The sequence below is a fragment of the Nothoprocta perdicaria genome, unplaced genomic scaffold, assembly GCF_003342845.1.
Source record: "Nothoprocta perdicaria isolate Ctin4 unplaced genomic scaffold, notPer1 scaffold_0, whole genome shotgun sequence".
NCBI classification, from domain to species: domain Eukaryota; kingdom Metazoa; phylum Chordata; class Aves; order Tinamiformes; family Tinamidae; genus Nothoprocta; species Nothoprocta perdicaria.
Window position 1 is genome coordinate 10,239,353 of NW_020454092.1, and position 26,113 is coordinate 10,265,465.

The window sequence follows — 26,113 nt, forward strand, 5'->3', positions numbered from 1 at the left end:
GAAGGCATCTCAGTGTGTGCAGGACAGAGCTGCCCATGCCCAGGCGGGACGTGAACACGCAGCCTCTCTCTGCAGACTTTCAGCGCCCTTCTTGCAAACAACCTATGGGCARGGATTTAGCAGTTGCCTAGGCCACAGTTACCTTAGTGCCCTCTCTTTCCATGACTCACCTAGATAACTGGAATCCACTTCGATAGCTTACAAAAGCAAGGCTTAAATATGTAAGCACTAGAGAGAAAACATTCACAGCAGAGAGGCTCTAGCTGTAAAGAAAATGCTCTATGGCTTAGTCCAATATCTGCCAGTCTTGGGAATGTTTCCACTTTTCTAATAAACTTCGACCAGAGCGAAAGGCAGAAAACCTACCACCCTGGCCAGGCTCTCTTGAGCCAGAAAAACACAGTTTATTTGAAGTCTACCACACACTGCTGTTTGCTGACCTGCTTAACATAGAAATATTGGCTGGTAGCTGCTATGGAAAACGATAAACAAGAAAGACAGCTATTTGCACGTTCTTAATATGACAGATATACGTATCTCTCCAAATTGCATCTTAATTTGCTTAAAAATTATTTGGTATCAAACTGGATACTATTCTATAACTCTGCATATACAGAGAATTTGCAGATGGTCTCTCCGTGTGTCTGTTTTGTTTCTCAACAGTTTATTCCACGGGGATTTAAAAGGTTACCCTGTGTTCATCTGTCTGCATTGAGAGCTAGGATATTTTGCCAAACTGCATTCCCTGCTGGAATATGAAATCTCTATCAGCATAGTTAACTACTTCCAAAATAAATGTCCAGTGGGTTGCGAACGGGTGCAGAAGTCGAGCAGAACTCTCTATTTTGTCCTTCTGTTTTCCTGCTTGCTATATGTTTAGTGTCCTCGAGCTGCCTAGCTTCAATCTTTCATGTGCATATCGTGCACAGTGCATAAACTTACACAGACACACTTCACATTTTGGCTTATACTGTGAGGACTTTACATAGCTCTACTGGACTACGATTGTACCTCCAGGAGAAGCAAGTAACTAAAATATAGAGCTCTGTCTTCAGCTTTGCTATCCTATGTAACAAAAGAAAACTGATGTGCACATTCTCCACAGTGAGAAGTCTTTAACTAGATGTTAAAGATGTGCCTGCTCTTTTAGCAGGGTGCATAATTACCTCGCTTGCCTGATACTGGGACTGCAGGGCCCAACCAGACTGCAGGCTGGGGAGCTGAAGGCTGCAGGGGGCTGATGCCCAGGGCTGCCTGGGCAACCTCTGCACGCAGGGAGGCTGGAGAGGGGGCTCCCCGGCCCCAGGCGTGCCTGGCACAGGCACCGCTCTGCATCGCAGCTTGTGGCTGCCTGAGGCCACCCAGGCCTTCGGGAAGGAGCAGTCGTAGCCCGTGGGGTAAGCGGGAGGTAAAAGGGGTGAGGAGCAGGAGGGCTCTTCTCCCTCCATGCTGCAGGAAACCAGGCACAGATTCAAAAGCAAATGCTCCTCAGCACAGCAGGACACAGATTAGCCTGTCCCCCGGGGCAAASCGGGGCAGACAAGACAGTCTGATGCCAATTTCTCCTTTACAGCACGTGCTCCTTAGGGCAGGCGGTTAAGTCACAAGCTATCCCTGCTGAAGGGTTTGAGCTGCATTTAAGACCATACTGGGACTGAAATGCACACTTCCTATTTACTCCCAAATTGGGTTCAGCTGCACTTCTTCCTTAGATGAATTCTCAGAGATATTCTGGTAAACAGGTTATGATATAAAGCCTGAAGTAACCTTTAATTAATCAGCATTTGTACACTCTGCGTACTGAGACACATAAGCATGTTCTCCCTTTAAATTATTATTATTTGCGAGACAAGCCTGACTTGAGGCCCTTGCTTTCTTTTCTGTGGTGTTTAGTCAAAATTCCTCCTGATAAGGAAAGAGACTCCCCTCGGGTACAGCCAGAGCTCACAGCTCGTGCACGACACGACATAACACGACCCTGTGCTACCCACATCCCACCAACGGCGCCGTTTGCAGAGTCTGTTCAACACAAGCCCCGTTCCAGGAGACCCGCAGGGGTCACGCTCCCCTTTCCTTGGGCAGAGGGGACGGCAGCTGCTCGGCTGCAGTGCCGGCYGCTGCAGTGGGGAGAAGGGAGAAGGGCTGGCGGCGCGGGAAGGACGTGGGGCCCTGGCAGCCCCTTACGCAGCAGCTCTGCAGCAGCAGAGAGCCCCGCGAAAGGGGGGATGCTTTAGCAGCTCCTGGAAAACACAGGTTAYGGCTCTTTTTCGGAGACAGCACTGAAGCAACATCTCTGAAGTCGTTTCCTTTATCTGTTCTCAAAGTTGGTTTGGTTTCTTTCTAAATCCAGTTATCATATTACTGTATAATACTATTATTAGCTATTGTGATATTTGTCTGCCAGATGAGGAACAGACAGAAAGAAACAATTTAATTCCATTCCACAGGCTGTTTAGCCAGAGAAGGTATTTAATATGCTGCTAAAGCCAGTTGAACACTGTCCATGCCGACAGCACTGGCAAAGGCTTCATTTGAAACCCATCAGCAGGAGAAGAGCGAAACCATAAAAGGTCATAACTGAACTCTGCATTACTGCAGGCAGGGCTCGGGGTCATGGCAAACCTCCCTGCTTTGCTTGGAAAACTATGCCCTGCAGCCTTTTTTCCATGGCAGAGAAGGGCTGTAAGTAAAGGTACTAACACCCTTTAACAGCCTTCAGGAKGTTAATGCTCCACAGATTTAGCATAATATTAAACTGGAAATCAACTTCCACAAAGTAACACGGGGAAGATGAAAGGAACAGGAGTTGCCCCCTAAGGCAGCAGCCTCCCTGGCGAGAGCCGAGCACCGCTGGTTCACCCAGGCACTGTGTGCAGCCCCGCAGCCCACACTGCTCCTGCCTCCTTCCACATAAACCTGCACCTCAGTGCCAAGCTCCAAAGCTGGACCCTCCTTGCCCCCCTCCACAACATAAAACAACATTATTTCAAAACTGCACTTGGGAGATCTGCAGATAAAGCGGCTCGAGGGCACTGCAGACCCACRGCAGCCCTTTGCACCATGACCCCCACGTTGCCCAGGAGGTGACGGGGGCATAAAGAGTGAAAGGCCCTCACCCAAGGACAGGCAGGAGGAGGGAGCTGGGAAGGAAACCAGAGCTCACCCCTCCCACGCATGTGCCCTCATCGCAAGAACATCCCCTCCTGCCACAGGCCTAACGGAACTAACAAATATATAATGCACTCACAGGAGCCCATTTTCTAAGCCATCTGTTCCTATGCCTAAATCAACAAGCTATTCAGATTACTAATCTGCTATGTGACAGGAATCTGGTTTGATAAATGCTTGAATTAGAGCTCTGATACCTGCCCATGAGAGGCAGGGTAAATCTGGGGTTTTGCTGCAAGCAGATGCCGAGGGTGCATGGGGGCTGAGCTGGGTGCCGCAACACCCAGCTCGCGGGCAGAACTGCAGCCTGCAGCCTTCACAGCTGAAGAAATTCCCTGAATACAAGAGCAGGTAAAATACAGGAAGCTTGTTGTGAAAAGTAGAGCAATGGTGTTTCTATTTCTTCATCAGAAGAAAAGGGAAAGTGAATTTTTTGAGAAACAGCTAAACAGAGAGTTCTGCTGCGATTTCTGCTCACCAAGATGACACAAACAAGAAGGTCCTTCAGGGACCAACTCTGCATCAAGCTGTTAAGCAACCTAAACTGTTTATTCCTCTTGGTGCTATTGCAAAAACGTAGTTTTGGTCCAGCTGCAGAGTCTACTCACCAAGCAGCAGAGGGGATGGTGACAGTGGGATTATAACACTGCACTACAACAACAACAACATAAAACGTCCCTTCCTGAACCATCAGCCTGGTTGCTCTTCAACTGGAAAGCTGGTGACAAAAATCCTCCAGCAAGCCGGAGCAATTTAGAAAGCCAAAGGTTAGAGGCCAAGTTGGCCCACGTATTCTTTGGAAATGCACTGCATTCTCAGCCCTAGCTATAAACAGGGAAGCACGAGGCCCTTGTCAAATTCACAYGGATGCTTCTCAGAAGCAGATGAAGGATGTTTCAGGAGTGTCCATGTTAGCGCTTGGGAGCTGCACTGTTCTCTGTAGAAAAGCCTTTGGTCGTGCTGCTTCACTGTCGCAGAGCGGCACGTGCTTTTGCACGCTGAGACCGCCCAGTTTCTGCCCCCACAGGGGTCCCTTCAGGCTGAGCCGCTCGTGTTGACCCAGACTCTCTGGAACCCTTTGGAAATGCAGAATGCGCCGCTGTTACACGTCACGTTTCCTTACCGATGTACTTAAGGACAAGAACTAATGTTAACATATATGCATGTATGCCACTCATTGAACCCAATGCCTCCGCACAGGCAATTATAATTATCCTACCACTATATTCAATGACTGCTGCAGTTGATACATGATCAGATCTTATTCTAAAGCTAATCTTGAATTGTCTTATTTTTCTTTGTAAGGTCTCTGTGAACAATGATTCTGCCAAAGACATGGAAATAACAATTTCCTAAGAGAAAACAACATCTCCACCCTAAATCAAGGTAGGAACCATAACATCATACAGGCAAGCAAATATTACTTAACTTATAGTTACACTATAGTACTTGCATATCTGTGTACTTGCACTGTTCAGCAAGGGATGAGAAGGAATGAGCACATATTATGCGCACAACTCTTTAGGGCAATAAAAACACCATAACTACTGTTTTTAAGTCTCTTTTGAAATATAGTAATATTGCTCTTATTCTTCTGTATGTATCTACCTTAGAGACATGTTTATTTTTTTCACAATATCACTCCAGAAACATTACCAATCTAAAGAAGAAAATGACATCGATGAAAATATCTCTTCCCCACTATTTTCCTACTTCTGTATTAAAAAAAGTAGAAGACATCACTGATGTCCAGCATCCTTAGGAAGCACTGAGCTAGGGAATGAATCACAGAATCACAGAACCCTTAAGGTTGGAAGGGACGTTTACAGATCATCTAGCCCAGTGCCCCTGCACACACAGGGTCACCTAGAGCACGTGGCACAGGGCTGTCACATAGTGCAAATTTTCAGAAGCAGCAATGTGATTATTTACCCAAACACTCCAAAAATTGCAAGAAAGGAATGAGTATCCCTTGCTATCACTGTGGAGGGAGGACTTCACCTTTCYTCAATCAGCCCTACCTTACATTCAGCTCATTTAATACAGCGTTGGCAACACAAAGCCACTTGAGTCTGACACAGTGGCTGCTGTTAGTCCCACGAGAGGCTGATTTGGACTGGGAACAGAAACATGCAAAATGTCTCAGAGATCATTCAACTACTGAAATCGCTTATGTGAGAGAGCTAATCTTTAAATAACCATAGAGGAGGACCCTGCATTTTAGAAGCAGCTTACCCTTTAAGAGATGAGACTCTTGGAAATCACACTTTTACTGCAGGTCTCCCTGCATTATGAGCTTATACGGGCCCAAAGCTACCCAACAACAAATCAGTATGAAGCTCAAGACTCCCTGCTTGTGGCTTGGTCCTGCACACTCATCCCTACCCCACACGGCCTATCCTCCATTAACAGGACTCTCCCCTAATTTGACTAAAACTGCTGTGCAGCTGGTGTGTGGGCTGCAAACAGCTCACACCAGAGGTTGGGTTCAACAGAAGTGTTGTTTGTAACTATTTATTAAAATTGTGAAGGGAAAAATGTCCTTAGAGTAGTTCAAAGCTGGGCTTCTTTTAAGAGCAGCCTTCCCTATGGCCAAAATTGAACCGAACAATGTGATGCTCTTCACACACTCCTTACATGGCAGAATCCCTAGTTGGTTCAATTAAGCTCGCAGTTGCAGTGTTGAATATGACTGATGAGCATGGCACTTTGAGCCGTTGGATTTAAGGCTTTAGGAGAAAATTTCTCAAAGGAATACAAAGGAGGCATTCTTCTATCCTCTTTTCTATTTGATTTTTCCCCTAAAATCATTCAAATGTCCAGCTATGGTTTATTGTCTAAAACTCAGGCCTGAAATCAGGCGGTCRTTAGACCTTCTGCTCTGCTAGGAGGTCAGACGAGGCTGCTCAGATGTTTATTCAGTCTGGACTTAAATACCTCCATGGAGATGGCACAGCCTCTCTGGGCAATGTATTCCCTGTCATGTGCTACAGTCCAACTTTAATTTGGGAAACACTTGCTGGAGCCTTTCACATGAGAAACTCGCACATGAGCATGAGCACTTTGCAATCTAAACAGTTGTAAGAAGTAGCAATAAAAAAATACTGTTTTATTTCCGTATCTATTTCATTTTGTATTTTAGGAAATATTGATTTGCTGAAAGCCCCACCAGACCAAGAGGTTAGCTAACTTTTTGACAAACAGCTCCAGGTCAGCTCAGAAACTCTCCCTCCAGAGATGCAGAGAGCAGATGTTCTGTATTTGTAACTGCTCTCAACACTCTCTGAAGGGTCAGTCACACACTGTGGTCAGGCAGCAGTGTTTTGAGTACTCAGCATATACATAGGAATGCCTTTTAATCAGTAATCTTATGGGGAGGCAGCTCCCACACAGGTTAGAGCCTCATTACATACAGTTGAGGCAAACACAGCCCATGTGCAGCAGAACAGGGGTCAGGACAGGGAGGGCAAGTTCCTTCTTTCTGAGTACTTTAGAGGGAACAGAAAGAACAGACTGGTGAGGACTTAGTCCCMAGGATGAGCTTGGGTAGACTAAAGCTGCCTGGCTCTGCATGCTTAGAGAAGTACAGCCTCCCTATTCTGCCTGGGGCAGGCTTTGGAGAAAAGACAGCACCTTCCTAATTTTCATGAACAGTTAGCACAGGCTGAAGGATTTTATGTCTCAACAGTGAGATGCCAATCTGCTTCCTAGAAGGAAGACATTTTTCCCCCTTCCTCAACATTTTTGGGTACCCAGATGGAAGGATCTGGCTGTAAAATGTATATGTAGCAAATGAGGAATCTTGAGGCTTTGTCATGCCTTTGGCAGTGCTGACATCAGTGAGATGTTTCACTGAAGAGCTTGGCAATTTTCCAAGAGGGAATTTATTCTTTTCAGTTGGAATTAGACAGCTTTTCATCAGCCAAAATGCATGGCAAACTCCAGCACATTGTACGGATTCTTCACCCAACTCTCCCAAAAGCAGCTCCGGGAATCCCACTGTTCTCTGGCACATTTCTTACTCATGGAAGAGCAAAACAGGAGGCTGAGATGTAGCTTTATAAGGTTATAGAATTCAAAGACTTTAAAACCAATTAACTCCGCAGAATATAAAACAGCAACTTACATAATAATGAGATGAGTTTCACATAGTGACAAGATTGCAAGGCCTCTYCTTCTGGTTCAACTAAAAAAAATCCATCCTGCCCAATAACCTGCTACAGGTGCCAGTCTGCAGCAGTGGTCTAGGAAAGCAGCTGCTTTCCTGGGGGGATTTACTGCTTTATATCGGGGGGATATAAAGGGTGGTTGCTCCATAGCTGCTAACCAGCTGCATGGTCCAAAGCTGTTGCCAGAACAGGGTTTTTTTCATCTTTGGCCTTATACTCAGGTTTCTTTAATTGCTCAGTAGCCCACATATGTGTCAGGATAGCAGAGCAAATGCAGCCACGACTGATGAGGATGCAGCCTCATTAGTTGAAATAGTTCGTCCAAATGCCGGGGCAAATCTCTGCCCTCCCTTGCGATGTGTCAAGACCCCACTGCAARCTACAGGAAACAGAGACAGATCCAAACTGACTGGCAGGGCTAGTGACACATGTTAGAAGGAACCAGACTTAAATTTTGGTTAAATCTTTCTCTTTGCTCGTAGAACCCTGCTAGATTTCCCTGGAAACCAGTTTCTGTGTGAACGCAAAAGCAGTTCATTAGACCTTTCAGAACTGTATGCTCTAGATTTTGTCCAGAATTAACTTGTTTACATGTAGGTTGCAGTTATACCTGCCAATATGTTGCAACTGTCTACTGGTCTGCAGCTATTTCCAGTTGTCCACATCCTGCTTCAACAAACTTGACAGTTTGATGGTGTCATCTGATATAGCTGTTTGGAACTTTAAAATGCTCCAAAGCATCAAACACATGACTCTCTCTGTTTCTATGAATATTACAGAATATATACACAAGAATATAATAGTCCCTATATAAATGATTCCATGTTCAAATAGACTGCCTCTACCCACCAATTTATATCACTATAAACTCTGGTAAGAATTTCATTCAAAGAGATAAAACCTCCTTCCCTCAAATAATGTATGTTTTCTGATTTAGAGTCTATTACAGACCACCTGAGTCCTTCCCAAGTCCTTCYGTGTTGGACTGTTGTCTAATAAAATCTGGATTATATACATCTATCCGGATGCTACAAATGTTAAATGGAAGAAGGAGCTCTACAGTGGTACCTACATAAAATAAGATGTGAGCTGCTTTTTTTCTTTACTGTGTTTTTTTTTAACTATATCTCAGTTATTTCTTACCTCTATCTGTAACTAATATTTTTTCAAAATAAAAGTAAATGCATCATAAGCTGCTGCAATACTGCACAGCACTACTGAGCTTGTTTATAGTGCTTACACTGTATCAGCTTCCTGTCCAGATACACTTTTAAAGGTCTGATTTTCTTTTTTAGTCTTCTTGACTTAACTGATGATTTTATTTAAGTTTTTGTATAGCATTACATAAATTAGAACACCAATGTAAAGTGATTGTTAAAGAATGACAATATATCTATTGTTTGAACTCACCAACAACTGTAAGGTTCACTTGTGCTTGTCTGCTGCCAAGTTTGTTTTCTACAACGAGAGTGTAACATCCACAGTGTTCTTGCTTTGTTGATGATATTGTTAGCTTGCTGCTGTTCTCAGCATTCTCAATTTTGATATATTCATTTTCTTCAATCTGCCAAAATCAACAGAAAAAATTTAAACGTCTCAAGGGAAAAAATTCCTTACCTCTGTTTGAAAGAGCTTATGCTACAACACAAGTTAGCATTATTAAGTGTCATCTAGAGAGAACTCTGTTATCAGCAGTGGGTATATGTAGTTTGTACAGAGTGAAATCAACACAAAACATCTAGAACTGTAGCAGAATGGGATAATGACTCCTTTCCTCCAGTGGAAACAAGAAACATGGAATTTGTGGGACTAGGGAACAGGAGTTTCACTTTCTACCTCTGCCTTCCACAGCTGAAAGTGAAACCTGGTAAAAGGGCAAAGTCTTATCTCGCTTATCTGCATTGCAACTGGGTTTTAACTCTAAATATCCTCATTCATTTGTCATTGGTTTCAGAGACCAGCTATGCAGATCACTCATATTTGTGACTTTTATCAGCTTGTCTTAATCAGCCTTATTCTGCATCCATATCAAGAAGGGCAAGTGTTTCCCAATTTTGGACAACTGCAGATGTTTTGCCCAAAATGGAGTTGTAATGATAAAACTGTGCAGATGCTTACAAAGAGCAGATGCAGCCTTCCTAAGTAACATTTATTTTCTGGAGAGCCAAAAATATTTTTTAATTTGCAGACAAAAAAAATAGATTCTTTCGCTCTTTGAATTTTAAATTCTTGTGAATTACTCATTTTGAAATCACTGACATTCCAAGATGAATCACATTGTTTAGTAGAAGAGAACCAACTACCCTAATTTAATGTGTACAGATATCCCCTGCATCTCTCCTTTTGGTTAAGTTTCCASAAATAACCAGAAATCAAAATCTTAGCTAAATTCCTTCAGCATATTGTGAGCTAATTTTTAATTAAAGCAAAGCTATTATAACATGGCCAGGGATGCTTAGATTTTAATCATTATTAATGTGAGACATGAAAGATTATTTGAAAACCTTGTGATGCTACATTGCAATTACATAAGTAGCACACTGTGTTCTTCTGAAACAGACAGCATAATGTCAATGCCCTTCTCCCTCCCACCACTTCCTTCTTAGATAAGTGACTCCTCCAACTCATTCTCAGAATTTCATTAAAAATGCAGGCTATTTAGTTTGGCTTATCTTGTCTCGTATGTTCAAAGGATAAGAAATTACAAGGCTAGGAGCAGGACTTGCCCCACCTCGCTCTTTAGCTGAGCCAGAATGGGTGCAATGCTATAGCCCCAAAGTAATCAGAGAAAGTTGGTCCTGCAATAACTGGTGTAGCGGATGGTACTAGGAATCATGTAGGACTGCAGTTTAAATTACACTGAAAGGTGTGGGGTTTGTTTTGATTTGATTTTTTTTTGTTTTGTTTTTTTTTTTTTTTTTTCCTCCTGTGCTTTGCTCTTCTGAGATTCTATACTGGTTTATGTGTTTTGCTTTATTACAATTAGTCAAAGGGTTATAATAATAAAAAAGCACTCTCGTAGAACTGGAGATGTATTATGCCCTGAAAGGATGTGCTTGGTGGCTTGCAATGAGTCTAGGGAATAGGACTCTTGATCTCTGTATTCCCTAAAGACAGTCACTGGTGGTAGTTAAGAACTGCCAGCAATTTTATTCTCCAGCTGCCAGGAGAACAGGCTTTCAAAGGCACWACTTGCTCAGTGTGTGACCTTAGCACAGCTCCACCATCATTCCAGTGAGCTGCCATCACATATAGCTGTATTGGTGTGTACTGGTGTATTTTGTGGCATTCCCTTTTCCCCAAAGGCATTTGCCCAGGATACCTGCAAGTGCCCCTGTGATTCTCTCAAATGTGAGGGAATGGGAGAAAGGAGAGAGGCCGAGTCCCCCGTGTGTGTGGCCGCGATGCAGGGGCACAGCTGAAATCAGAACTCACCACTCGCTGCCTCTGCTGACCCTCATCTGCCCTGCTGTACTGTTTATTAAGGTCACTTTTGTGGGCTGCCCATCACCGATGTGCCAGGGCAGATGTTCAACAACACGGAGCAGCCACTGAGGCTTTGAGGACTACTTTTGTCGAAATTAAGAGACTAACTTTTAACCTCAATCTCCAAGCTAAAATTTAAAAAAAAAATAAGACTTAAGAGAAAAAAAAAAACTAAAAAAACTCCTCAAAGGAGATATAGAAAAGCTGAATATAAAGTTTACAGAGAATTAAATGTATCATGCACCCTTTCCTCTAAAGTAAGGGTTTATCTGGGGACAGCAAAGATGAAATGTGGAATGCCCTTTGTATTAGTGAACTGCTTTGAACTCCTGTGATTAAATGCTGACACATCTCGATTTAGAGTTTAAACTTCCTTATAAGAGGGGATGTTTTTATTTATGTTTTATAGAGTGCATAACAAGTTCAGAATGAAATAAACCCAATAGCTGCTATAGTACRTATTTATCTTTTGTCTATCCAGACACAGCATTTCTAGCTTGGAAATACTGGGTTGTTTGAAGAGTTTTAATTGTTCACTAAAGCAACTCTCTTCAGAAATTGCTTTTACGAACACATGTAACATAACTCGAAGAATTAATTCCAAAACAAASAAASAAACAAAAAAGCAGTTTTAACCCAGGTGGTGAGGGCATCTGCAGCACCAAAAGTGCTTCGGTGCCTTCTATGGAGACATCTGTATTGTGAAACATTTTATTCAATGTTCCTAAGTCATATTTTGTCCCTCTGACCTAGTCTTAGACCAAGCATCCTTAAAGAAAAGTTTATTTCTGAAAGAGTAGAAAAATATTTCCTGTGACAAATATCTTTCAGATARTATATCCTTCAGACCACCTATCCTTTAATTACATGGTCTAAAACTCTTCTCCAAGGAATAATAATTTTTCATGGAAGAGAGAACAGGCAGCATTGAGTTTAAACTGTAGCAAGAGAGATTTAGGATTGTCATTAGAAAAAAAAATCGAAAGATAGTTAAGCAGTGCAATAGGATGCCAATGGAGGCTGTGAAATCTCCATCACTGAGATGCTTTCAGAAAAGGTGAGAAAAACATCTSGCAGAAAGGACAGTTATGGCAAGTTACCGAGGAGAGAATATAGACTGGCTGGGTCGTTAGAGTTCCTCTCCAGCTCTGTTCTTCTAACACTGTTAAAAAAGATCAGAAAATAATTTACCTGCTTACGAAATTTCATCCAGGTGCAAGTGATGGGTGCTGTTCCTACCACCTTGGCAAACAATTCCACAGATTCACCAGCACGGACTTTCCTGTCTTCTGGGAACTGAGTAATCTGAGGGGGAGTAGCTGATAAAACCAAAACAAAGAAACAAACAAAACTTTTAGATGACTATATACTGTTTTAACAGTGAAGCACATATATCTCACGTACATTTCAGAGTGGTAATTTGAGAAAAGACWGACAATTATTTATGGTTTGTTATGAAACAATTCTGTGGTTGAACTCAATGATCTCGAAGATCTTTTCCAACCATACYGATTCTATGAATTCTGTCGACACTTTGTTAATCTTGTTGTAGTGAAGGAAACACAATCTACCATTAAAAGTTTGCCCATTCAAGACTAATACACAGAAATCTGAAGGTCAAAACTGAATACTTACCACTAATTCCAAACATAAAACTTAATAAATTCTGCACTGAGTTTTTCAGAATACCAAGCATTCTTGTGGCACTTTATGCTTTCAAAGAATGGTCCCAGCTAACTTCCTCTCTCTTACCATGTACTCTGTGCATCTGCAGACCTGCTCCCAAGTGTCAGCATTCAGAATATCTAGGCCTCTGTAGCCTCCTTTGAACATCCTCATTTCAATAGCCAGGTGGCCATTGTATGAAATCTCAATTAGAGAGGCAAGGAAGAAAATCAGCAAGTTTTCCCACCACACTGCACTTTCTTGTGAGGAATGATAATCCTTTGGTTTCTGTACTGCAGGGCTTCCTTTAAATCTTGCAGTCCTATTCATATTTCACCCTATTGGAATCAGTTATTTCTCCCCTTCCTTCTCACTGTCAAGGTAACAATAGATGGCAAGACCTCTCCTTGCTCTTAGTGCTGTTACCTGGCTTTTAGTTGTGCTATTGAGTGTGACAGACCTCTGACAGCTGTTAGGGATAGATACCAGAAATATCACAGCCCTGATAGCTTCAGGGTTAAACATTTTCAGTTATTTTACAGGGACAGCACAGTAAACAGTATTTTTTTGGAGGGCATTTTGACTGGCAAAGGAAAAGACATCCCCTAATACTGGAATAACTTCACCAAATGTAAGGTTCCTGTCCAAAGTATCGGGATATTGAGCATCAAAAAAAGAGCTTTCTTTTCAACATGCATAAAACAAAGTGTTTTTCGCTAAACCTATTCTTTTTTTCTTTTTTCTTTCTTTTTTTTTTTTTAATATCTGAAAGAAATTAGAAAAAGGCACATATCAGGTGCAGAAAACAGCTTGAACAGTTAAAAAGTCTGAGAAAGTTTCAAGGCTTTGAAAACAGCCTGCTGTAATGGAACATTCTGCTTAGCATTAAATATAGATAGCTTTGCCTAGGAGAACACAAACACAAGAGCAAGTTAGCACAAGACCAGCTATGAGGAAATGTAGACTCTATCAGCCTCTCCATGGTAGCTGCCCCTGCAGATGTGGCATCTGGTGATAAATAAAAAAGCCCCTTTCCCTAAGGGTTATGCTGTGAATAACTATASGGGCCAGAGGTCCTACTCTACGCTTAATACACTGCAAGATCTTGCATTTGTTTTGTTGTTACTAATGCAACTTTCTGAGCAGATGTGAGAAATCAACCCTGCCATCTAGTTTTCTCCTCACAGAACACCACAATCACTATTTAAGCACATATGTACAACAAATTTAGCAGGTAAACACTTGTACTTAGAAATCTGTTAYCTGTTTTTAAAACTGCATTGGTTTATTATTTATTAATACAGTATGATATATGCAACTGATTACCTGCTTTTGGAGGAGTCTTTGGAGCTGGTTTCTTCTTCACTGTTGCTTCACCTAATCGAAAAAAAAAAAAGTTAAGAAAAGAGTTAATTCACAGGTGAATTTTGGAAAGTATCAGATTAACTGCAAAGACACATTCATAGTGATTCTTTGTTGATAGTTCATATTTTATGTATTTTGGCAACTTAAAAATAATATAAATCAACTCAAGAATTAAAAATTCTTCTTCAAATCACTTTTATTATGCTGGGTGACCCTCAAAATATTCACAGCTGAAGCAATGAAATCTGTTATGTGTCTCCCATCCTCTGTTATAGTCAGTTCCTTATAGCAGATTAAATGGGATAAAAATTCTGGGCTGAGATCCATCTCATACTGAATTTCTRCTCAGTTTTAACAAAAACTCTGCTGATTAAGCTCAGTTTAAAAACGCAGTAAACAAATGCCCCACTTTCTGTGCCACTGGTGAACTAACAAAGAAACAGGCATACACAGGCAGTAAACACTGTTATCACCGTCTCACCTCCTCATCTTCTCCAGACAGGGACAGTGTTTGGTTTATTCACTAATGTTTATTCACACAGCCTTGCTATTAAAAATTATGAGCTAGAATTTGAAAGCTGGAAACTTAATGTGATCACGACAATGTTCTATAAAACTGTGAATGGTTAAGTAGAAGGAGAGTAGAGAGGGTAGGCAGAAAATGGATATCCACTATTTCTCAGAAAACAGAAACTGGGGCCCATTCCATTAAATTAGCAGGTAGCAAGCTACAGAAACAAAGTATTTTTAAATATAGCACATGCTTAAGTTAGGGTTCATAGACAGGGAATGTTTTTCTCCTCTATCGTAAGAGCCTTTATCAAAGGATGCCCTCTGGTCTAGCAAGCCCTTTCTTATTTTCTAATGCTCAAACAGGTAACTCAACTGAAGACTTTTAAAATGCTGATTTCTCCATGGGAGGCAGCAGYTCCTAAATGCTTTCCAGTACCAGGCAGTATATATTCAGGTGCAGATGTACAGCCATAACTAGGTTTGAATTATTTGGTTCACTGCTTATTCAAAATATTTCAAAACAGTGAGCAGTAAATAAATACAATAATCTCAGCTTTCTTTTTCTTTTTTTTTATTTTTTTCATTTAACCTCCCTTTCAATAGGATCCTGCACATTTTGTACCTCCAAGTGCTGGCCTCTGTGTTTAGAGGGCTGCTTTTCAAGCTCTGGAAGACGTAACAGGCACTGCCCAGCCTGCCCCACGCTGGGCTGCAGGTCTGCTCGCCAGCAGCAAAGTGTGAGCTGTGACTGTCACCCAGTGAACATGTCACCTGCTTCCCCAGGAATGAGGAGCCTTCTGAGGTGGGAGCCCACTGTGAGCGTCCCGTGTTATAGCTCAAGCAATACTCAATGGGAAAGACTCTGATTTTAAGTTTTAGAGTTGTTGGAGATAGCAACTGATAGCAATCAATGTACTACAGGCTTTTGTAACAGCAAATGTTGTAACATCTGTATTATGAACATAAATAAATAATGGGTCAGCTGTCCACACCAGTATGGACTCAGTTCATTTTAAGGAATATTTTATATGCATTGAATACAGCAGTCATTGTCACCTTTTTTAATAAATAGTTCTACTTTATGGCAATTTTCTCTCATAATATGCTCATTTTTCATGCTTAGCCTAGCTCCGTATTTTTACTGATTTTGTTGGAAGCAAAAATGCAACCAAGGAGAGAGGTAGGTTMCTCTTGCAGTACTTAAAGCCAAATCAAAAATAATAAGAGCTGAATATGTCCCAAGAAAGCTTTTTTTCTGAAACACTGTCAGCTCGGTAGAACTAGTTATAGATTTAGATTAGTATTTGTGAGGTGTTTATGCTAGCATAGCTGGACCACCAAGGCATGGGATGTATGTCTGCATTGCTATGTCTTCTTCACTGCTTAGTGTTGTTTAAATGGAGGCTTTTAAAGAGCACCACTATTCACTAAAGGAACCCATTACTTTTTGGGCCACCAACAGACTATCACGTGCCCTGCCTGATGTGATAAGTGAGCGTGAATACATTTCCAGCTCCTCCTCTCCTCCCGGAGCTGCTTGAGAAACAGCAAAAAGCAATATTTGTAAAGCATCTCTCCTTTTTATCACTGCCCGATCAAGCCCTAAGCTGAAACTCTCCTGTATTTCTGTAATCACAGCAATGTGCATGGAACTGCTTCCAAGACTAGGTGCCGCTTCATAAGGGCTGCTGAATGTGGCCTGTCACCTGCTGGCAAACTCCTCAGTCAGTGAAGCAGCCCATTACGTGCACAACCCTGTGCAATCTAACACAGCTGTATGGTTCATGCACAGGCACTTCTGCTGCTGCTTCACTTGACACCAGATTTTTTCCTTTTCCCTAAACTGAGAAGGAAATAACTATTGGGTATACTCAGAGCTATAATGGCTTTTAAAACTTTTAATACCTAAAACAGTGACATGAATCTTATGACCTCCATGCCCCAACACCAGTAATGAGGAAAAAGCACTATTTGTCAAATGCTGTCTTGAAAATACTATTAGTATTTTTCAGAAATGTCACTGCAGACAGATGAGAGGAAGACCAAAATTCCCYAATCAAGCATGATTACACTCAGCTATTGTCTCTTGACTGATACTGTATATTTGCAGCAATATCTCAGTTTACAGGCAAGGTGGCATTTTTTCCCTCCTGGCTGACAATATAATTCTCTGCCTTTTCACAAAACATATATGGAACATGGATCTTTATACTCAAATACCTCCCTCTTTTGCTTCCCTCTGCCTTTACCAGCCACTCCTTGTTCATCAGAGAAGGGATCCCAATCAAAAAATTTGTTCATTTGCATCTACAGTCAGTGACGRATTGAACACTATTGTTAGAGAACAGTATTTTTAAAAGAGCTAGGAAATATAATGAACCATCACAAACTATTTATACTCTCAGTGAAATAATCCCTGGAAGGACTAAGGTCCATGCTTAGAAAGCTTAGAAGACTCTCACATCTTATTTAGTACCTTCACTGCAGCGAGGCAAAGAATAGGAACCCATCATCTCATTCAGCTGGGGTACTGCTTTTTATATATAAGATTTTAGTTTACTTTTTTATTTTCACCCACCAGGACACTGCATTCATATATCTGAGGCTCTGCAGATTGTCACTGGAATTCATCAAAGCATGCAGACTGCAAAGGGTTGCTAGACGGTCTGGCTGAAATAAATAGCCCGAAGCACAGCTGAAAGTCGAGGACAGTGTGGAAGGGAGTGAGTGCAAAAATATGTCTCTGTGTCCATGAACTTGACTTTGCTGGCTAATGGAATATGCTCCACTGTTCACAGACCTTCCTTAAAAACATTCAGCTCAACTCATGCATCTTTTTGAAAAGTAATTTTTGTTCAAATGCCACTGGAGACAGTTAGGGAAAGAAATCTAGTAAGATCAACCAAAGTTGACAAGGTCAAATGATTGTTTTCCTTCAAATATTTCAGCCTCTTTCAGCCTCTTGGAAATGTCAGTTCAAGTCCTCTTCTGCCATTTTTTTTTAAAGACAGTTTGTCTCTCTTTTGATATTTACATTGAAACAGACTGAAGCTAAAAACCAGCCTGGAAGAAAAAGGACATAATATTCCCTCCTTAAATGAATCTGCCTCCTAGAAACGACATAATGTAAACATTACAAGGCTGGTATTTACATAACTTTACAGGCAGGTTTGCCTCTTAGAGAGCTTGTGTCTGGGGGGATATACACTAAAAGGGAAAGATCCCATACAGGCTGATAGCTGTGGAACATTTGGTCGTGCAGTTGCCTTGCCCTGATGTTGAATTCATGAGAGCAGATATATTCAGAAGCCTTCGTCTTTCTTTTTCGTTTCCCTTTTTTGGAATTTTACTAAAAATAGGCATAGGCCTCCCCTGAAATGACTCTCCGCACAACTTGCTTTCATAAAGCTTGATGTAAAAATCTGCTGCGGTCTAAAAAAAATCAGTACTCCAGATTCAGCCAGCCCATCATTCCTACCATCCTCCTCGAAACACATGCCTAAAGTTATGTGCTTGCTGTCTATAGTGTTGTTATGAATTTCAGCACCTGGTAAACAAACATCACGAATCCTCAACTCCTCCAAACATAGGGAGCAAGGTAGCAGCCTGACTCTCATTTTGGCTCAGGGAAGGAGAAGGGCTAATGCCATCTTAGATACTCTAGCCACATTGGAACATATTTTTCCATCATGTAAAACCTTGCAAAACAATACCTTCCAGAGGAACTAAATCAAGATTTTCAGAGTTTCCTTTGTGAGAATCTGAAAAAGATGTCACATCCATAACATGGTAAATACCACAGTAACAAGAAAGTATATAGAAGAGATGGGGAAAAAGATGTCAGATTCATATTATGAACCCAAACCTGTGTCTTCTCCATCTCCCCTGAGTCCCGCAGACCTGTGCGATGTGACGCTGCATGTAGACTGTCTCCCGCATGTAAACACATCACAGCGTAACCTCTGTCTGACCCTGGGAACATCACATTCTGATATCAAAGGTGACTGTTATCTGTAAAGCTTTATTACTCGCTGCTGATGCTAGAACGGGTGCATTGACAGAGACCCATAAGTATGGAAGAGAAAAAAAATGCCTGGCCTCACAGTTAGGCTATGACTGGCTCAGTTCTACCCTTGCCTCTATCACAGGCTTCCTTTGAGGCACCCAAACTTATCACAGGTATCACTCACTCGGCACAAACAAGTTGAAACAAAAAGATGATGATGGAAAAGACTGTAGTAAAAGACAGTACATCATCACTTACGACTTTTACATTCAGAAACCCCTGCTAATTGCTACACAGAAAATGGYAGGCAGAGATAACGTGCTAGCACCAATAGCCTGAGACTTCACCACAGTTTGCAAGTTTAAATAGTTCTACTCCATAGCCTCTCAAGGAGCAAATTCCTCATATCCTTTCCAAGCAGCTGTTTTTTTTAATCTAAATACAATAAAATAGAACTCTGACTTAAATTTGATAAGATGTGTAAATTAGATAATTGTCATATATGCCAGTTTTTTGAGTTTGTGCATTCCAGTACAATTTTAATAGTTTTTATTTGTTTATTAAAAACAACTGACAGTTTGTTGCAACATCCCATGTTTATCTTCTATTTCATGCAGAGTTTGTCCTCTAACTGAAAAAAATTCATCTTCTTCCCTTTCCTCTTCCACACAAAAAAATCACTCCTGCATTCCAGGCAAGAGAGAGCTGCTAGTATAAATTAACCCACTCTCAGCTTGAGTGATGCTAAATAAGTCACTGAAATTAATTCAATTTTAAAAAAGAGCTCATCACTAGGAAGAAAAAAATCTATAGCAATTTGAAAGCAAAAGAGAGAAAAAATATGAGAGTCAAACTGAGAAGCAGAAAAGAGATGCAGTATCAAATAGCAATGCAGCCTTTTAGGGCTTATGAACAACTCAAGCTGTATGATTTCCACTACAAGCTCTCATGGGAGCAAGACAACAATGTTAACTTCTTAAATATAGATTTGATTCTTACATTTCTCACATCCTACAAGGGCATCTAGAATTAGACACTAAGATGCTGTGCTCATGCATTTAGGAACAGCAGTCTAAATTAGGTTACTTGCCTGCTAGCCAGTCTGCTAAGTAGGAAAGAAAGGGCTCACTGTCGGTTTGTTTGGACATTCAGCAACTTGAAGAGATTTCAGTAAAAAGCTAGGTGCTTAGTGCTTCTGTGCAGTATTTAAGCACATGGTTGTAGGCTTCTGTTTCATAAAGAGGAAACTTTAGTCAATGTTTCTATTGCATGTCAGAGATGAGCAATTTCTAATCAATGGCTTAACCAGGATCCTATGGTGCAAGGCACCTCTTGTGTTCAAGGCTATCTTGCAAAAATTATGCTCGTCTTTTTCTGCATGAGACAGTCAATAAACATCTCTCTTCTGTCAACATACAGCTATGTGGGATGGATTGTATGAAAAGCACATGGAAAATACTGTTCTGTGCCAATGTTAACTCAGAAAGCGTCAGTATGGGGTAAGCTGTAAAGTAACCTGGCAGAGATTCAAACTGCATACCTGGCATTAGCTAAATGGTGCTGCACTCAGCGCCAGGGAGAAGTGATTTACACAACAGATCCGTGGTTCTTCATTGCTTTATATATACATACAGTGACTGGATTCCCTTTTCATCCATGGAGGCAACCCACTTCAGAGTTACCAAGTTAAATCTTACACTGCCTTTTTACTTCAGCTAGTTTGTTCATTAGGCTCTGTGGCACTTATTGATCCCCAGACTCTAGGCCTGATGTGTGCAGTCATCACTCCACATTTTTCAGGGTTTCAGAAAAATCATACCTAAAACCAGCTCAGAATGAGTTTATTTACATATACTAATAATGAAGGTTTTAGCTTCACTTAATAAAAAAGAGTGATCTTTTTTTTTCTCTTTGGGAAAGTTTGGTCAAYGACTTCCCTGGCAATGAAACAGGTATTGTTCCAACACGTGAAGCAAAGATACTTTACATCCACTGTAGAGAAGGCAGTTCAATTCTTGCAGCATTCAAGGAGCAGAAGAGCATGGACCTTCTGGGAAAGGGACAGGCCTGAGGGAACTGTTTTGAATAGCCTCAATGACCCTTAAAAACATCACAGGGAAAAAGAGGAGGGCAGCAGTGCAGGCACCAGGTCATAGCTGCCCTCATTTCCTGACAGAGGGTGCAGCTACACAGCAGTGCCTTATTTCTGCAATTAAAGGAATATCTCTGACCTGATTAGTTACTTCTTCCTTTAGAAAGTGGCAAGTTTTATACTGAGGAGAAAAACATCTGATATGACRGGAAGATTTTGAGGCATTTTATACTTGTCAGTGCCCTTGACTAATACTAAATTTATACTTCCCAGAATGGAAAACCACAAATATTTGAAGTGTTTAATGATTTAATTACATATTATCTATGTCAGCCATGTCAAGTTTAGCTTTTTACTGGGACATTTTCTTAAAATGATGCCAGCAGATTTGGATTCTCCAACCAGATTGTTTATTAAGAACAAATGATATAAATGTGTACTAAGCACTTGGCCACTGGCTGATAACTTCTCAGCAATAATTAAAAGGCTTAGCCTTCTCTTGCCCATAAGAATATATAAAGAGCTCTGTCTGACACATTTACACTTAGTACAGCCTTATGGTCAAGTGTTGATGAYGTGGAGAAGTCAGATCTGGGAAGATAACGCTTCAGCCTCCACGGGACTTGATCTGGACAATGTCAGTAATGACATTWTATTAACAAATGTCTGCAAGAGAATACGTCCTTACTTAGCCAAAAATGTGTTTGACATGAAACCAAACAGATTTTATATAGTAGAAGATATAAAAAATTTATATCAGCAGGATAGCAGGTACTGTTAAAGAATGTATTCTGGGCTCCTTTACTTGGATGCATAGAGTTAGTTTTTTCTATTTGAAATAACTTTATTTTTAACTGAACAGAACTTAAATTTGTGCAGTTAAACCCTCTGYTGGATCCTCCCTTCATGTACGTGGTTTAATTGCCAGGCATTTATTTATGGGCACGAGAACAGTGGGTTTAACAAGTAGATTACTGGGATGAGGGAATCAGGATACCTTGGTAGGTTTTTACACTCCTGATTATGTCAGGTGAGAGTTGCCATTTCTTAATGTTTACTGGGAATATGGCTGTGAAATAGTTCTAAAAAGAAAACCAATGGGCATTTCTTTCCAAACACTTTGATTCAATGCTTAGATTTGGAAGCTTTAATTTCTAATGCACCACAGCCTATTCTTTTTKAAGATGCAATGACTGGGATACAGTTTCTTCCTACTATAGCAAGGTTCTGTTGCACTGCTCAGTTCTCATGAAGTCTAAGAAATAGCCTCCAACTGTGATCAACTGTGATGCTTTTTTTTTTTTTTTTTTTGGCCTTTTTTTTTTTTTCTCTGTAAGTTTTGAAAAATATTTCAAACTTCTCCAAAAGAAATCTTGCTTTAGGAAAACCGGCATGTTTTATGCAAATGTGGGGGATGTAAGTTAAAAATATATATTGTGCTTCAGGGCATGGTATGCAGTGTAAGCTAATCACAAGACTGAGAATCAAAAAAGTTTGTTTCTAGACCTGCAGCTGGATGTGACTAATCCTGGGCAAACTGCTCAGGTTGTTTTACTGTTGTTTTGATCCTCATCTTAAGACGTGTTAAAGGGACATAATTTTAGGAAGTAGTGAGCAATAGGGTTTTTAATTCATAAGAGAGAATATTTATGTATATACCATGAAATCTTCATTTACTCTTAAAAATCTCARGTTGCACTTTCATTTTTCTGTCATCAACTGGGAAAAAAAATTATATAAGAAGCACTAATGATTTTACGAGTAGTCATGGTCATTTAAATACCCRATTCCTTTTAAGCTGAATTTGAATTAACTTCTAATTTTAATGGGATGTGTGTGCCAAAGTCTCTCTATATCAGATACTTTCAAAGCTTCATAGAAAGGTGATTAACTGCTAATAATTATTAATTCAGTAGTTCTGCTGCAAAGTTATGTCAAACATGGAGACCTTAGATTATTGTTCTGGCATAGCGCAGAGTATGCAGTATGATAAATAATGAAAGGCTCCAATTTTCCACTCTCTCTTCTAATCTTTTGTATCTGTACAGAGGAAACATAACACTTTGTTATTCTAATCCAGTAGCACTTTTTATCCACTTAGCAAAGATATATAAGTCAGTAATGTCAGTGAAGAATGGATCGATTCTGAAAGTTCCAAAAAAAAGTGCCCTTCGCCCTTCTTTCTCACAACTGATGTCTTCAGATTCAAAGCTGAAGCTGTTTGTTTTTCTCACAAGCATTATTATATATTCTATTTACCATCACAGAGTTGCATTCTACAGAGCCATCATTACTGTTAATTCTGGTTATGAAATATTAATTATGAGCAAGAAATATATCCTACTTTTCCTAACCTGCTAGCCTGGTAGCAGTGTCTTTGCATATAAACACAGTGTGCTTCAAAAGGTGTCATTAAGGGATACTGCACAAAGACAGGCACAAAGGTGCTTTCACAGACGTTTTGCACAGAATAACTTGTTATTCTAAATGAGAGTCAAGTATCATTTCAAAAGAGTTTGTGCTGGGAAAAGTTAACTTACTAGTGGATTGCAGGAGCTTGCAAAAGCTAAACTTGAAATAATAAAATAACACTGTCAGAACAACCAGTCAAATGACCTGGGGCAACAACTGTGACACAAAATGTACAGATTAACATATCAGCTTTCATTCCACTTCTCAGCAAGAAACGTGTTGATCTTTGCTTTCAAGCAGTAAAAGCTAATTACTTTTCATCAGATTTCCTGAAGGTTCCTATTAGGGCAAAATTTTGGGTATCACTTACAATTTATCTGAAGGAATAAAAAGGTTAGTGTAGCTGCTACCCATGAYGGTTGAACTGCACCTTCTTCCAGACCATAAATAATGCGGATTTTTTTCTAAGAAAGAGTGTTTCTAAAATGGGCATACATAGCTTCTACACCCCTACAAACCATCCTGTTGTGACTTAACAGAATTGAATCCTGTCAGGCCAGTAAAGGCAAATAAAAAGCAAATGATAAGTTTCTGATGGAAAGAACTATAGACCACATTTAATGTCATGTTGTCCCWGTATTCAAAAATCAGTGGCATTTCCTGGTCATGTCCAAGCTTAGCATTAAATATCAATGCTGTTCATTCTTTTAGAAATTTTATCGTATCTTTCTTGAGTATATTTCATCTCTTCTGTGTAATTTCTTTAGTCCTCCAATATTCTTTTGGAAAAGCTGTGGTTAAAGGGTTGTTCTACATCCGAAAGGGATTTCAATATATACTGAAACGGTGAAGAGTAGTAGAATAGTTTTGTACATTATGCCACTGACAGACAAACAAAAATAACACTCCTTTAAGACAGATAAATACCTACAGCCCTCCAGAGACTTAAGCTGAGATGTTGAAGTCTGCCTGTGAAATTTCCATGGACAAATCATTTTAAAATGAAATATGTACTCCTCCAAAGGTTTTCAAAAGCTCTTCCAAAGCCCGGCTTCCTAATATTCTGTCTGGTTACCTTTATGATAACAGGAAAGACATTTTACAGGTGTTTCCAAAAAAAAGACCTTATGAGTCGCTTAAGAACTTTAAATACTGGTATAGTATGTCATAGAGTAAACATAAGGAAAAAAAGCGATCATTGTTTCAAYTTGTCATTGCTGAAGCCAGTTTTGCTACCTTCTCTGTTACTGACCATATCCAGTTTCTGTTAAAATCAACAGCATGGAAAGCAATGATATCAATAAGATGTCGATCAGCATCTCCACATATTTAGACATACTTCCCACTAACACAATCTCCTGGGAATGGTGCAACTGCTAACATGGTTGGGAGGAAATGTGTGGTTTGTGTACATAGAAAACACTCTTAAAAACACTAGCGAGTGGTGCTAGTGCTTCATTTCAAAGAGAAATTTGTACTTGGTGGGCATTCTGTTTCTAAAGTATTAGAAACATTATTAGAAATACAAATTAGAAATACTATTAGAAAAACAAATTAGAAATACTATTGTATTGCCAGCTTATAAGTAGTAATATTATACTGGCTTTACCATTATTATTTCCTCTTAATCAAATGCATGTATGCAGAGTAGAAAAAATACTGGATTTTATTGCTGATTTGTTATTTTAAGTAGCACTAAAAGCAAGCAAAGTATTTAGGGTTAGAATAAAAAATGTGAAACTCATAAAACCACTTCCCATATTCATAGTTAAAGAACAGGGCACATTATGTTACAGGAGATAATTCAGTTAAGGTACATTGTCTATCAAAGGTAAGACAGTTGGTCTGCACAGGACACAACATGATTTGAAACAAATGACTCGAGAATTTCTGCACTCTTGGGGAGGCAGCTGAAGAGAAATGTGTCACAAGTTTATTCCATCATTATGGGAAACTGAGAACTGAGTGGGCTAGGTCTGAACTCACAGTTTCACCTCTCACTTCCATTCCCTACAAGGGAAAAATTCTTATTTCACATGACCTATGTGTAAGGGTTAAAGAAACAGCAAAGCTTCTGCTATTATGCCCTCAGACAGAAGGGAAAGACCACAGAATCCCCAAGCACTCTTTTGTTTCCATTGAAAAGGAAGCAATTAAAATCACTGTCACTTACTCTCTGTTGACAGCACAGGGGGAAGTGTGCTCTTAGGCTTCTTGGTTTTCTTCTCAGTAGGCTTTGCGGTCTTTGCATCTGCAATTAAAACAAAAATGATAATAAAACACACAACAATTTAAAAATTAAGAATGAAAGTGCTGTCTGTTAACATCAGACAGTTCTGGCCCTTTCTGCAAAGTTAGAGAAATTTGTTGGCTGACAAGATTTTAAACAAGATTTTCTGCACAGAATTGTTGGAGTGTATCTTACTCCAAAAGGAAGAGAGAACAGAGAGGGATGCACTCTGCAAAAGCAGCTGCACTGAAAACCTCAGAAAGCAAGAGAAAGGAGACACCTCCAGGGCTGATGGGCTTTAGACGGCTGATGGGCAAAGCTGCTTTAGACAGGACATGGAAAGAAGGAAGTAAAGGCATCTTTGAAGCATCATTTCATCGAAAACAATCTCCTGCTAGAGAGATTCATTGCAAAGTGATCTCTTGTCATTTCCTAGTTGACTGTATCTGTGATACAATTTTGAAGAGTCTTCATCTATGTGTATTTCCTCTTAGAAGACACTACACATTCATTTCAATGAATGCATTCAGCATTTCAATGAATGCATTTCAGCATTCTCAAGATAGACAGCTCTTATCCAGCAATACTTGGCATTGACATCAAAGAGTCAATACTGGTTCTCTTTCAAGTATATGCAAATGACATAGATACATATAGCTAGGAGATGCAACCTTTTTTTCAGACAAGTTACTCAGGTTGAGCATGTCATGTAACAGAAATTCTAACAAGTGCTCTTTAAAGTTGCTTGATCCCAACATTCGTGTTTGGAAGAAAGATCTTCTTTGGGATGAAAGAGCTTATTTGGGAAGATCCAAATATGAATTCTGATCCCAAGCTTTACAGCTTGTAGTTTTAAAATACTAAGACTTCATAAGATCTATACAGGAGATAACTATATGACATGTAGATATTGGAGAAAAGATGGCATAAATGTTATGGAACCACCTGTTTCAGTCAACTACTTGTAGGTGCCAGAGCATGAAAGTTGGTCTTTTTAAATTCCCTGC

The 26,113-nt window shown here is 40.2% G+C and overlaps 1 protein-coding gene across 2 annotated transcripts in view; it reads right to left on the reverse strand.

The window, feature by feature from the left end:
* MYLK (myosin light chain kinase) overlaps positions 1-26,113 on the reverse strand; it is a 176,356-nt gene that overhangs the window by 31,933 nt on the left and 118,310 nt on the right. For both annotated transcript variants that reach the window (XM_026054306.1, XM_026054298.1), the window contains 4 exons: positions 25,050-25,127; positions 13,815-13,865; positions 12,015-12,142; positions 8,748-8,901 (listed from right to left, as the gene is read on the reverse strand). In XM_026054306.1, the coding sequence (XP_025910091.1) occupies positions 8,748-8,901; positions 12,015-12,142; positions 13,815-13,865; positions 25,050-25,127 (411 nt within the window). The remainder of the gene's footprint in view (positions 1-8,747; positions 8,902-12,014; positions 12,143-13,814; positions 13,866-25,049; positions 25,128-26,113) is intronic.